The sequence below is a fragment of the Cylas formicarius genome, unplaced genomic scaffold, assembly GCF_029955315.1.
Source record: "Cylas formicarius isolate icCylForm1 unplaced genomic scaffold, icCylForm1.1 PGA_scaffold_7__23_contigs__length_41026272, whole genome shotgun sequence".
NCBI classification, from domain to species: Eukaryota; Metazoa; Arthropoda; class Insecta; order Coleoptera; family Brentidae; genus Cylas; species Cylas formicarius.
The window spans coordinates 23,040,879-23,055,472 of record NW_026844352.1 but is presented as its reverse complement, the minus strand read 5'-3'; the positions used below and the strand labels follow the sequence as shown (position 1 = coordinate 23,055,472).

Genomic DNA, 14,594 nt, shown 5'->3' with positions numbered 1-14,594 from the left:
TTGTCCTGCTCTTGTCAGATCTCAAATAAATTTGCCAAAACTAGAACAAAGTTTGTTCTTTTTTGCATTATCATATCTCGTAGTACAACTGGAGAGGTAATTTATTACATTCCCAATACCATTATCGTCTTGTCGTGTGACTAATAGGAATTACTTGGATGCCCTATCTTTTAATATATCTCTCGTAAGAGCGTGTTTTAATTAACCGAATTTTAATGCGTCATAAATTTACCCGTTAACCGTGAAAAGGGATGTTTATTTATAGCGGTGTTTAGTATTTGTAGACGCGGGGGTTTAACAGTTGGTGTATATAAACAAAACCGAGCTGAATACGATGACATTCTTAGGTGAAGGGGTCGGAAACCACACTAAAGGATAATGTGTCGATAAATTTGGGAACTCCTTGGAGAATTGGTTAAAGGGCCGCCAGGCTGAAACGTATGGCTTGCGGCTAGTTCTGCTTAAAACTGAGCGCTGAGGTTTGTACCAGTTAGATATGAAACCGTCTTGGGTGATGCATAATTTATTTGAATGTATATTAAATTACGGATTCTGGGTTAGATTACGTGTCAAACTAATTTATGATGCTTTAGTTACCTTCACGGGGAGCTTCGTTGATTTAGTTCCCCCAAATTTTGTATGCGTGTAACTCACCGACGTACGCTTTTAAAATTGTATACAAAAAATGCTAAAAAATGTTTACCGAGCTTTGGTGCGTTTTAATTCAATCATTTAAAATTTAAATAAGAAAATATTATTAGAGATCATACCATATAGAAACACGCGTTATTAAAAGTAAAACACGCACTATTTTCGGGCGTGACGTCAAAGAATATAAATAGTGTAGATATGACGAATAAACATATCACGTATGACGGCTACGTGAGGCGCCTTCCAGATGGAGGTATTTCAGAATCGGAGAAGAAAGAAAAGAAAAAATATAACCAGCGTTTTTGGAGCCTTGTTAGGAAATGCAACCTTAATTGAAAGCTATTGAAAGAAAAGCCTTAATTTTCCCTCTTGTCACCTTGTCAATGCTACTACGTGTGTGAGAGTGGTTGCTACATAATTAAGATATTTTATCTGTTTATCTTAATGTTAATGTTGCTAAATTGAATACTCGTTGCAAATTCTTTAGAAATATTGTGTGTATAAAAAAGCTTACCAACTTTTCAAAATAAATTTATAACACTCTAGCCTTTTAATAGTTATAAGTGTGTATTATGCGACAACTCTTTTTCTGTTGTGAGGATCGAATTTGTCTAATGCTTTATTTGAGGAAAGTATACTTATCTATTTTCAATAGCTACATCCGCACAGTGGAAGGAAAACAATAGACAAGATCGGACAGTTTAGTGAAGTACGACTGATAAGAGCCGTCTTAATCTGAAACTACCTTATTAGGCAGCGCTAAAGATTAGAACATTATATTTTTCGAGGTACCGACATAAAATCAAATCACAAATCTTGTGTACATTCAATAGAAGAACATATTGCTATACATTTTTAAAGGAGAGAGAGAGAGAGAGAGAGAGAGAGAGAGAGAGAGAGAGAGAGAGAGAGAGAGAGAGAGAGAGAGAAAGAGAGAGAGAGAGAGAGAGATATGTAATGTTTCCAGGTTACCGTTAGTGTAGTCGTGTGAAGTTTAAGTATACATTCTCTATTTTTAGAATTTTTTGTGTTTGTAGAAATGTTTTAATATTTTAAGAAACGAATTTTGCAGGTACAATTAATAAATGCTGGTTATCACTATTTTGAACATTAAGGTGATTGATAACGGCTAGTGAGACTTTCTCGTCTAAATATCATGTTAAAACCATTTTTTGACAATGGAAATTAGAAACGTCAGTATTGTCCAGAATCAATACTTTTCTTTAACTCGTTTTGTTTTCTTTGCTAGTGCAGAATAAACTGTTTTAGCTTTTAAATTTTTAGATTAGATCGCTAGTGTTTGAAAAAGAATTAGATTTTTTTTGTGTATAAAAGTAATTTTATATTTTATCTTTTATGGCTTGAAAATAAGTAGTTAATGAAATGGAATCAAAGGAAAGATAAAAATAAAAAAAAGTAATGATAATCTAGATATTGAGGATTTTGTAGCAAGCTGTAGTGCAGTGCATTTTGAAGAATGATTAAAAAGTTGATGCACTACCTAAATTTGATTGAAATAACATCAGTAAAGTTTTGTTCAAAAATGTATCTGCAATAACGACACAAAAATTACACCATAAAGTACTTGTCCATCGGCAATCCATCCTTTTCTTCAAAGCCTTGGACGATCAAACTAAGTCAAAGATAAATTAGCTATTTTAAAAATCTGAACTATGCTTGTATTTTTTTGGCATAGAATAGGCTAATGTAAATAGTCCATAATATTAATAAACAGCGACAATAGATCTATGATCACTATTTATTATTTTAACGTACAGCTGTTATAGACAAATGTACACCGTGTACCAAATAAAACGACCCACTGTACGATCTGGAAACCAATAGGATACGAAAAAAAATTACGTACAAAAATTTCTTGGACTCTGCTGAAGATTTAAAATATTATAATTTTGATGATACAGGGTGTCCCAAAAGTGCCCCCCCACACGGCATCAACTTTGTTATTTGAAATGGAACACCCTGTATATATTGACATTCGTGGAATCCTTGGTTAAAATAAAGCTCACTTTCTTAAGAAATTCCAATTTGAATGTTGCATGGTTTAGGCAAAAATTGAAGTTATATGTTTTTTTTTCATGCTTTGATTGTCCCATACAAAATTGTGTTGTGACGGTACTGATCCAGGTATTGCAGAATAAGAATATAATGCACTACTCAAGCAGTTTGACAGATGCGCCTCGGCTTATACAGGGTGTCCCAAATAGGTGGTGCCGTTTTGGCGAATTCAATTATCAAAATTTATCTTATATTTAAATTTATCTTACTTTTTGAGATATTCGAGGTACCCGTATAAATTCTTGTTGAATTTAAAGCTGCTCACAGTAGGTCACTTGTAGGAAATATTAGGTATTTTTTAAATTGCAAAGACTTCTACGTCTTTTAAAGATATAATGCTCCAGATATACGAATAAAACCTATTGCTAACAATACAGATTTTAATAAAACTACAGAATTCATATTTATAGAAACATTTAATAGTTAATTATCTGGCTTAATTGAAAATACCAAATAATAATTAAATAATTAAAAAACAACTAATTAAAGTTTATAGGTTAACTAACCAAGGTAACAAATTTGAATAAATAAATCTATAAAAAAAAGTTAATTAAAAAGTGTTCGTTAATTCGGTCCATAAAATTTAGTTAAAAATGTTATTCTTAAAATGCTCGTTTCATTTGGCATCAAAACAACAAAGAAATATAAACATATTTAAAAATGTAATTATTTATGATATCACAATCTTTTTTTTTTACGCATTAAGGTATAAACATACTTTGAAATTTCTGTTTGTTTTTATTGTTTTTCATATTTTTATTTAAAAAGTTCATAGTTGTCAAGTTTTTTGTTATTATATATTTTATTTATATTTTAAATAAGTTATGGCTTTTTGCTTAATTTAAAAACTTTAATTATTTATTTTTGTTATTAGGTATTTTCAATCAAGCTAGATAATTAACTGTTTAATGTTTCCTTAAATATGAATTCTGAAGTTTTATTAAATCTGTTAAAGTGTGTAGTATAGAGTCGATGTTTCTCAAAATCTCCACATATTAATGGACACCCCGTATTGTTAGCAATTGGTTTTATTCGTATATCTGGAGTATTATATCTTAAAAAGAAGCAGCATCATGTCTTTGTTATTTAAAAAATACCTAATATTGCGAACAAGTGACCTAATGTTCGCAGCTTTAAATTCAACCAGAATTTATATGGGTGTTATCTTAAACCTCGAATAACTCAAAAAGTAAGTAAAATTTAAATATAAGATAAATTAAAAACATTCATTGTTTTTTGTCCTAGAATTGATATCTGAATAAAAATATAGAGTGTTTCGTTTGAAAATGTTGAGATTTTGTTAATTAAATTCGACAAAACGGCACCACTTATTTGGAACACCCTGTATAAGCTGAGGCGCATCTGTCAAACTGATTGAGTATTGCATCATCTCGTTAGTCTGTGGTTAAATTGTCGTTGCAATACCTGGATCAATAGCGTCACAACACAATTTTTACGGGGCAATCAAAATATGAAAAAAGAAACTTAATTTCCGCTTAAACTATGGAAAATTCAAATCGGATTATCTTAAGAAAGTGACCGTTATGTTACCCAAGGATTCAAAAAATGTCAAAATGTCGAAATGTCGAAATATACTTGTGTGGGGGGGGGGATTCTGCAACCTCCTGTATCAACAAAATTATAATATTTTAAATCGTCAGGAGAGTCCAAGAAACTTTTGTACGAAACATTTTTTCGTATCTCCTATGGGTTTCCATATCGTATAGTGGATCCTCTTATTTGGCACAAGGTGTACATTGCTCACATTTTTAACCGGCAATCGTACATTATTGCTCACTGTTCAGTTTTTTAATATTTGTTGTTTATAATATTATTAATCAGCGGCAATAACTCTGTGCTTGCTGTTTATCGAAATTACATACAAAACTCGTAATTAATGATCAAGAAAACTAACGTACCAACGTTTGGTGTATTAATGACACCTGTCGTTGGCTAGAAATTAATGTTGATTATTATTGTTTATTGTTGATTTACTTTTTGATTAATAACACGTAGTGTTTTTGTTCAGTGCATCTGAAATTTGTTTTTATACTACATCTCCTGCTTTAATTCATATTTGTATTAAGTACTCAATAGGTATTAATTGTAATAATATTGTATAATTAACCGATGTTGTCGTGAGTCTGTATCGATAAACATAGTACGAAGGATTTGCTGCTGGGTATGATAAATAAAACTGGAAACACAAATTTCATTGATGTAGGTGGCGTATTGAATTGAGCCTAGTTAAATTTTCTCCCACTATATAACTCAAAAATTGCTTAATAACAGCGATAATGATATCACGCATCACTTCCTGCGGAGAATAATTTGGTTTTTCCCAATCGGGAACGTCTGTGTTGGAAAAACGTATTTTCTGTTTTTTGGTACGTGTTAATAAAGCGATGTCAACTTCTCAATCTCGCAGAAAGTAAAAACGCAAATAGATGTTCATTTTTGCTAACGATATTTTGGAAGTTTTGGAGAGTTTTCGTCATTTGTCTTAAAAGAAACATCGATAAGACCAGTCAGGAAAAGTGCGCTGGAATGAATTTGTGCTAAAGTAAGGTACCAGGTGAGTACCACACACTAATAATGTCCTTATTATTATATTGTATTCATATTATTTAATTTTAATATAATAATTTATATAAATAAATATAAAAATATATAAATTTGAACAGGAATAATTTACTTGCTTTTAAATGTGTAGTATAGTTCCGGGAGAGAGATGGTTGTTTTCCATATTTCCCAAAATTTAAAATACACGTTGCTCTTACTTTGCCTAGGGACTTGTTTATTCCAGGTCCTGTACGTCGTGGTTTTTGCTGGTAGATCTTCATTAATTTACAAGCATTCAAAAGAAAAGTTGAAGCCCTGCTGCTTGATAAATCACTTTACACACGCATTTTTGAGTAGGAGATTTTCCTTACGTCATATTTGCATTAGCCTTGGTCAAGTTGTTTGAGGAGTATATCTTTTTGTCCTGGATTATGTAAAACCCTCTATTGTTTATGGAAATAAACAAATTATTCTCATTCTTTGCTGCAAGTATTAAAGGCTTGATAATAACTTATCGCCCATCCTGTTAAGATGTTCCGTCCAGCATCTTCTATAATCATTTATTTTGTCGTTAATGTTGTAAATATCTTACTTGTATCTGATGTCTTCATTTCTAATCGTTTTCCTCTCCGTATATTCTTTAATTCTTGTCAGAAACTTCATTTCTTGTGCCTGAATACGACTTTCTTGTTGTTCTGTTATGGTCCAGATTTTGCTCCTGTATTGTTTTGTATAATTTCAATTGGGTGTCTTACTCGTTTTGTTTTATACTAAATTTGTTTAACTTTTCTCTGTACCTATTCTATAATCATATATGTTAATTCCAATTTTCCTTATTACCTTGTCATTAATAACCAGATATACCTGCAGAACCCAGAGTCGCTAGGGAAAACGGATATCTTTCTCTTTTAGCATAGATGAGTCAACGCGAAAAAGAAGTGAAGGAGGCAAAAAGATACAAAAAATAGAAAAGAGAGTCAGACAAGTTTCAAGCCTCTGATGATAAAAGTACACGACAACGTATAATGATTGAATCTAGTCTGACAGAGGTTAATTTGTTGCTGATTCCCTTAAACGGATGGTTAATTTAATTTTATATAGTTATGAACTAGGTTCACAGAAGTTCAAAAATAAATCAGTGTTCATAGAATAATACAAACATATGTTGTACATCGAACAGCAAACATTTTATATTTCTATAGAATTACGACAAAAAATAGTACCACATAGATATTTATTAATTTCAACGATGGACACGAGGCCAGTCCATAAAAATCCATCGGATAATTAAATTATTCGTAATTATGCGGCAAAGCAATAATACAAGTCGATTAATCGAATGGAAACCATTTAATGTCATTCATTATATGCGTAACTGCTTTATTATATCATCATTATATTGCCTTAAGTATTAATATATTGATTTAAAAGATTAAGTTGTGATGGAAAATATATATACAAAAATATTTAAATATTTCCATGCTTTTAACTTTATTTGCATTAATTTTTCGTAGTTCATCGTAAAATTTTAGGCTATATTTTGTTGTTTTTGTTATATATTGAAATTACTAATTATTAAGATATTGTCCTTTTCGCCTTCAGAAATGGCAATTATGCTTAATGTGATGATAACATTGCAAAACAACTTATTTACTCGCGCGGTAGTTACAAAAAAATGCCTTCAAATCTTACATAATATCCTTGTAAAATGATAATCGCCTCAAATTGCTAATTAATAGAAGATAAACGTGATCTACTCTAACAATAATTGCACTTGCGGTTTTGTTGCATATTGCAGATAAACACGCCGATTTGGTCAAGAGGTTAAAGCTGAAAAATTTATAAATGCGGCACATTTGTCCCCAACTCGTTATACTTGTACGACATGTCTCCGTTATCGATAATATTCGTTTCTGCTTTGCTGATCGCTGCAATTGGTCCGTATGATGCGGTGGGAGTCTCGCCAGGTCAGTAGTTAATATCCTTACGTTTAACAATTACTTTTAAAAATACTCGGAATTTGTGCTGATGATTTGCCATTAAGCGTGAGAGTATTATTTTGATGTTTTGAATCTGGTGTTATGTAAATTATTTAGGTACGTTTAAATGTCATTATTATTTTTTAATTTATTTATTTATATTCGGGCAGCACAGAAACGACACTTCACAAACCACATAAATAAACAATACTACAATGAAGCCATTTCACAGCGGTTAAATGGTTATAATTCAGCGTGCAGTATATTCAGTTGACTATCTTAGATGCTGTTCAAGCCAAAAAAAATTACTTAGTTTTAAATAATCACAAACATCATTCCTATACATACTCAATATTGAAATGAACAAATATAACGGTTAATACATATGTATCTAACTATAATAGGTAACTCCTAGTTTTACCTTTTAATATATTTGTAATGGAGAGCAGAAAGTCCAGAGAGAAACATTAAAAGACACGGAGTTTAATATATTTGTGGAATAAAAAAGCATACCATACTGCTGGCTAAATAGTTCCAGCTGTAATTTGTTTGTTTGTTTGTTAAAATATTTTTTCTATACATTTTGTCATTATGGACTATATCTATAGACTATGTGAAATATTTAGCAATTTTAAATCATTAAGTCTAATATGATATACGTTCCTTTGCATTTCAAAATTTTTGAATGAGTTGTGTGTCGAAAGCATAAAAGCAAGGATCATAAACATTATTACAAAAAATAAAAATTTCTATTTAAAGATTCTCTATGAACAAATATTAATTTTAGAGCAAAGTATCCGACTTTAAGTTTTGAAGTTTTTTGTGGTTAATTGCAAGACTAAGATTTTTTACGGACTCTTCAATTTCCGTGGATCGATTTGGGAAAAATGGTCTCTAGAAACTCGAAAAAGGGAATAAAATATTTTACTTAAATGTTTTTTATATTGGAAACAAGAAAAGTATCGCTTTATCCACAGGAAAATATCCACACAGAAGAATTCCTGATAAAGCCACTTTTGGAAGAATTGGACGTGATTCAGGGAGTCCTAAAGTCTGAGAGGATTTGACAGATCCTTTGACACAATTAGGATTTTCAAGTTTTAAAAAACATATTACAAATTTAAAATAAATACATAAAATTCCAAAACTTAAAGCAGATGTTCCACAGGACTTCCATCTTCCAACTTCAATGATACAAGTTGTGTATGTTATATAGTATATAGTATTTATTTTAGAAATTAAAATCGTTTCCAATTCTATTTTTTAGAGCATCAGAATCGTCGTCAAGTAATAACAAAACTTAACACTCTTATTAGAGCGTTATTACAATGAGAAATTGCTAAATTGTCGTTTATTTCGGAAACTATATGATTCCGGAATATACAAACTTTTACCAAGTCACCGAAATGAAACTAACAATTAAGGTTGGGTTAATATGATCGAAAAAGCATCAACTTTATTTAACAGATGAAATTATTTATAAATTAGATATTATCTTTTAAGTTCGAGAATATCGAAAATCTTACACAGTTCATTATGTATTTTCATAATATTAAATTTGAATATATTGAAATGAAGAAACTTAAATTTTATCATTAAGGCGAACAAAAGAAAATCACATATTTTCGGACTTTCAAGATATTCGGCAAAAGGCGTAACTGCCATCTTAAACTTTTAAATTTGTTTTTCTCTGAAATCGCCAAATTATTGCAAATTTTAAGTATATACCAACTTTATAAATTCGGTTCTATTGTTTCAATGTAGTTAAATGTCAACCCGACGAATTCCATTGCTTGACAAACACGTGTATTCCGAAATCTTTGGAATGCAACGATGTCGATGATTGTGGCGACGCTTCCGACGAAACGACAGACTATTGCCGAGCTCGAAGTAAGTCTGAACCATTTAAACTATATGCAACACTAATTGGTGCCTGGTTCAAACAACTATGTCTATCATTTTTTCCAGAACACGGCCGTTGTCATTTCCCTGGCGATACTTGTGTCGACCCACCTCACCCGTAAATGTGCTACCCAGATTTATCTTCAACAATAACACATTTAGATGGACAACTACAGCGTCTCTGTAAAATCATTGTTGAATGAATAGAGTTTCATTTTTTAGTGACCTGTTGTAATTTGATTACAAACACATGTAAAAGTAATAAAGAAAAAGTAGTACTCTCCTCTCGGATCCAAAGTCACCTTTATCCTTTGACATCCTTTCTCTCTTCCTCTATAGAGGCTTTCAAAGAAAATATGTAAAAAATTTTATCCAGTATCCAGACATAATAATGTATTTTATGGTACAAAATTTCTTGAATGTTAAATTATAGAACTTTCTAAATGTGGTATTCACTGTGCTCCACTATTTGCACACCTTGCTTGACATAAATCACATATCTATCCTTTATATACATAATTTATTAATTAAATAAGGCCAAAAATACAATAAAAAAATAACAAAAATATCATCAATATGCGCGGTAAAAGACGGTTTTTAGACTCACCAAGATACACATCTGTGGTTTTAAGATGATCACTCTCAATGAGCCCAATTGACTATAATTGTATTAAAGAGTACTGTAACGCTTGAGAACGAACTATAAGTACTGGTAATACAACATTTCTAGGCTCTGATAATATAAGACGTATAGACTAACACATTATTATTTTTCGCAAAGTCTTTGTAACATTTTTCTGAGTCTAGCAGTAAAATATATCTGTTAAAAACGCCGTTTTTCAAAATCACCATGCTCAAACAACCCAATTTATCATGATTCTGTAGCTTGAGAACTTTCTACTGGAACTGACGATACAACAATCGAAGAATTATTGACAGACACATTTTTTCTACGTTATTCGAATTTATTCCTGTGACTAGCAGCTAAGCTCTTATTTGATCGATATCACTTGTTTTAGTCAGTTTTAGGCCAGGCATTGGTAATAACTGCAGTTAGGTACTGTGGGATTGGTTTTAACTGGTAGACCAAGAAGTTCAGCGTGCAAGTGACGTTCAAAATCTTCTATAAAATGAGTGAATGAATGAAGAAATAAGAAATTTTGGATATTCGATTTACATTCTTTTATATCTCTGAATGCAGATTTGTCGAAGTTATTTTTATTTGGATAATCGATAACATCTTGATAAACTTTTATTCATTTATTTAAATGTATTGGTAATTGATTCGCAAAATTTGGTGCAGTTAGGTTCACCGTTGTCTTTATAAACTAGTTTAATTTAAATTAGCTCCTATTTAGCCGAAACGAATGAATTAAAAGCGCAGTAATCCTTATGCCACGCTGCCTTAGTGAAATACGATCTCGCAAACCTGCTACAGAACTATTCTGCAACTACAATGCCTGTCGACCTCTAACAATGCGAAACAGGATTATCATTAATCTCTATAGGGATGGCTTAAGCCCTCCGCTGCCTCTATAATTGAGTGCAGCACAAATTGGTTGTTGTGAGGAGATGCAGCTTCCCTCAAATTAGAAATTGTCAACTTAAAAATCTCAAAGGAATTTTTGTCCGTAATTTTCAACTCGTTATCATTTATCCGCAACGGGAATTGCCACGTACGTACGAACATGGGATTTGCTGCTTTAATGCCCAATTTGCTTACAGTGGGGCGGTAATATAACGAACTGGGTGTCAATAGAAATTCATATTAATTTTTTTAGACTTGCTCTCTTGCAATAGATGAAAAAATAATGCTCTTTTAATGCGACAAACATGATTTGATACTGATTTCACTCCTAATATCAGATACTTCTGACTGACTTCTTTTGGGAATAAAATCTCCTTATTTTGCTGCTGTAAATCCAAAGTCCTCTGCATATCGGCTTTCTAATCTTTGGAAATTGTTTCTTAGTAGCAGGATTTTAAAACAGCTTCTCTAAAGAATTTAACAAAACACAACTGTGTTGAAAAAAGCTAAAAAAAAAATAATTTTTTAAAGAAACTTACAATGGCTACTGTAATACTTTTTATAAAACTTATAGATTGTTTCTGCGTCGGTTGTTGTTGAGTCGAACTAGCTAACGTTTCGCCAATCATCCGGTTCGCTTCTTCAGAGCTTCACTAAAACTGAAACTGGTTTCAGTTTCAGTCACGCTCTGAAGAAGCCAAGCAAAACAGCAGGCAGGATGATTGGCAAAACGTTAGCTAGAAGTTTTAAAAAAAATAAAATAAAAGTTCTTTAGCTGAGACCTACTTTCAAAACCGTGATTAACCGTTCTCAGAAGTCAAGTGTAGGAGACCAGCTTTCATTTCCGTTGAACTAATTGGAGTCTACGCGTGAAATAATTTCATCTAATTGGATTATCTAATGGTCACAACACGAACGAGCTTCGGATAGTCAGCCACAAGCCGACAAGTGTGAACTACGAAATTTAAATAGATATATCTGAATGAAACAATATTTAAGTGCCTGTAGTTTTTTCCTCTATAATACTATTATTCTCTCTAAGGGAAAGATATTAGCTTCAAACTATATCATATTTCTTTGATGTCCTATGTTGACATAACCTCCAGATCGGCATGTTTTCTTGAATATACCAAAAAGGCAAAATGGACCACTTTTTTAAACAAACCTTTTAATATTTTCAAATGGTTTGTAACTATAAAAGCAAGATTGAGAGACAAAAATGTTCCAAAGAACCAATTGAACAAGAAATAATTAAAGTTGCGACTAAGCCTATGGCATTTAGAAAGGCTTCTGAAAATTATAATGAACCTAAAACAACATTACAAAGAAAACAATCAAGATATTGGTACAGCAACAGTGAAAATGGGGAAATTTGATACAGTATTTAATAAAAATATGGATGACAGGTCCTTTGGTCTTTCAATAAAAGATTTGACATCTTTGACATGCGACTTTGCAGAACAAAACAACATTCAGCATAACATTGACCCAAGTAAAAATATGACCGGTAGATGTTGGTTTGAGAATTTTTTAAAACGAAATCCCGATGTTAGTCTTCGCAAACCAGAGGATACCTCAGCTACAAGAGCTGTAGGATTTAATCGCAGTTAGCAGAATATATATAACGTAGACGAGAAGGACATGACTACGGTACCGAAGGCACTGCCGAAAATAATCTGCACAAAAGGTAAAAAGCAAGTTGGTTGATTAACATCGGCAGACAGGGGGGCCAATTAGTAACTACGTCATTTTGCTTTAATGCTGAAGGCTCATTCATGCTTATATACCACCACCATATACACCCTTATTTGGATTTTCGAGAAAAAGGCTAAAGCCGGATACTGTTAGGAAACATTATATGTAAAAAGTGTTGTTTATCTTTTTTTATTCCGGCTACAACTTAAAAGGTACCTTTTTTCCTCCCGTTTCCATACATTTAAATCACACATTTTCAAAAGTACGTCAAATTTGTTTGCAGCAAAACGAACAGCAAAACCTCTTTGAAGCTTTTCTTTTTTCTTCAAGTATCCGAAATTCCATAAAAAGCGACTTCCAAAAAGTGAGATCAAAGCTTTTTAATGCTTCTTCCAATAATTTTTGGCATTTAATTGAAATTGTGAGAGGAGCTTTTTCAGTAACCGATATTGGTTTCAGAGAAAATAGAAAAAGTTTAGATGCACGTACAAGAAAGCAAACTTCAACCAAACTTCAAAACCAAATTTCAAAAATACTCGGTTTGAACCAATTACAGAAGTCACTGATAAGTATCCGAAATTCGATAAAAAGCAACTTCCAAAAAGTGAGATTAAAACTTTTTAATGCTTCTTCCAATAAGTTTTGACATTTAATTGAAATTGTGGGGGGAGCTTCTTCAGTAACCGATATAGGTTTCATAGAAAATAGACAAAATTTCAGATGCACATACAAATTTCAAAAATATTCGGTTTGAACCCATTACGGAAGTTACCGATATATTTTGTTTAAATTATTTAGCACCGATTAGTGGGCTTTGCTGCTTACAAGATTTTTTCCTTAGTATGTTAACACCTTGCCTCGGAAACGTTTACATGGTATATTTTTCCTAAAAACACTTGAGGAATAACCTTTTCATATATCTGCCACTTAATAAGAATACCCGCTCCATAAAAATTGATATAATTTTCTTTGGAAACTTTCGTTACTTGTGATACATCATATCTTCAAACCTATTGTGTACATTCTGGAGGATTTGGGGGGGATGTACCAGTTCCAATCTGCTGTGTCTCTATAAAAGAACTATAAATGACTCAAGTCTGCTGATCAAGGTCACTTAATTACTCTCCTTCGTCATATCCAATCCTATAAACGTGGAATTTAAATTATTATCGAGTAATGAGTAGTAGATCTGTGTTCAGTATGTTCTGTTCATTAGAGTTTGGTTGAAGGCATTTTGGTATGCATTCAGGTATTCGCATGTCAACCTCTTAAATACATTCAACGACACTCATCCAGGACCTGTACATTAAATAACATGAAAGAAATTAATTTCATTAATAGAACAAAGAAAATTTAAACTGATTTTTGACTTCTTCATTCACAATTTTTTTAATGAACGGCTCGCTTTTCAAAAACTAAACAGAAATGTGTAGAGAAATAAAAACTTATTTTAATGAGGAGTCACTTGACTGTTAAAAAAATGGGGGACAGGGGATGCAGATTTTGATTTGTCATAAAAAGTCTCCCTGACAAAAAAATATTGATTTTTTTTTGGAGTTTGTGGAAAAGTTTTTTAAAATGAGATCCCCAAATTTCAAAATTCATTAAAAGTTTTATTTTCGATTTTTCCGAAATTTTACCCTCTCTCGTAAGCGTCGATTATGGCAATGATTTTTAATTTCGTGATACCATTAGTTTATTTATGGTAACCGCAGTATACTCGAGATTTCCCTGTAACGAGTATTTGACGAAGAGAGACACACCGCTATAAATAACTTCTTTCATTGTTTGGTTTAGTTACCAGGGTCGAACGTGTGCAGGCAGTTGAGAAAACTATTTTCAGAATCAAATTTGTCGTAATTTAAGTGTATAAACACAAAAAATTAAGCGAAATCGAGTGGTAAACCATATAGGAAATGGTATCTGTCGTAATTCCTTTTAAATTTATATTTCCTTGAAATTCTTTGTATACCATAAGGGTATGGCCGCTATTACCAAAGAGATCATGTGTCGGCAATTTTCGTATTCCAAATCAAAAATGTCGGTTCACTATCCGCACACAATAATTCACAATAATGTATATTAAGGTGTATAAATGTGTATAAATGTTCGTCTAAAAAAAAAATGCGGCCCTGTATTCCGTTGAACAAATCAAGGTTGCGGGAAATAACCGATCTTAGTTAAATATTGTTAAAATCGAC

General features: G+C 31.9%; 1 protein-coding gene across 1 annotated transcript; it reads left to right on the top strand.

Moving 5' to 3' along the window:
- Positions 1–5,054: 5,054 nt before the first annotated feature.
- On the top strand, positions 5,055–9,453 carry LOC132705498 (kunitz-type protease inhibitor 1-like). Its single transcript, XM_060676099.1, has 4 exons — positions 5,055–5,302; positions 7,088–7,256; positions 9,033–9,158; positions 9,237–9,453. The coding sequence occupies exons 2-4, from the start codon at positions 7,175–7,177 to the stop codon at positions 9,290–9,292; spliced, it is 264 nt and encodes an 87-aa protein (XP_060532082.1). The 5' UTR covers positions 5,055–5,302; positions 7,088–7,174; the 3' UTR covers positions 9,293–9,453.
- Positions 9,454–14,594: the final 5,141 nt, after the last annotated feature.

Excerpts from the sequence above, each read along its gene's own strand:
- LOC132705498 (XM_060676099.1), top strand. The coding sequence starts at position 7,175 with ATGTCTCCGTTATCGATAATATTCGTTTCTGCTTTGCTGATCGCTGCA. Across the intron at positions 7,257-9,032 it reads TGCGGTGGGAGTCTCGCCAG|TTAAATGTCAACCCGACGAA; the intron begins GTCAGTAGTTAA and ends GTTTCAATGTAG. Across the intron at positions 9,159-9,236 it reads AGACTATTGCCGAGCTCGAA|AACACGGCCGTTGTCATTTC; the intron begins GTAAGTCTGAAC and ends CATTTTTTCCAG.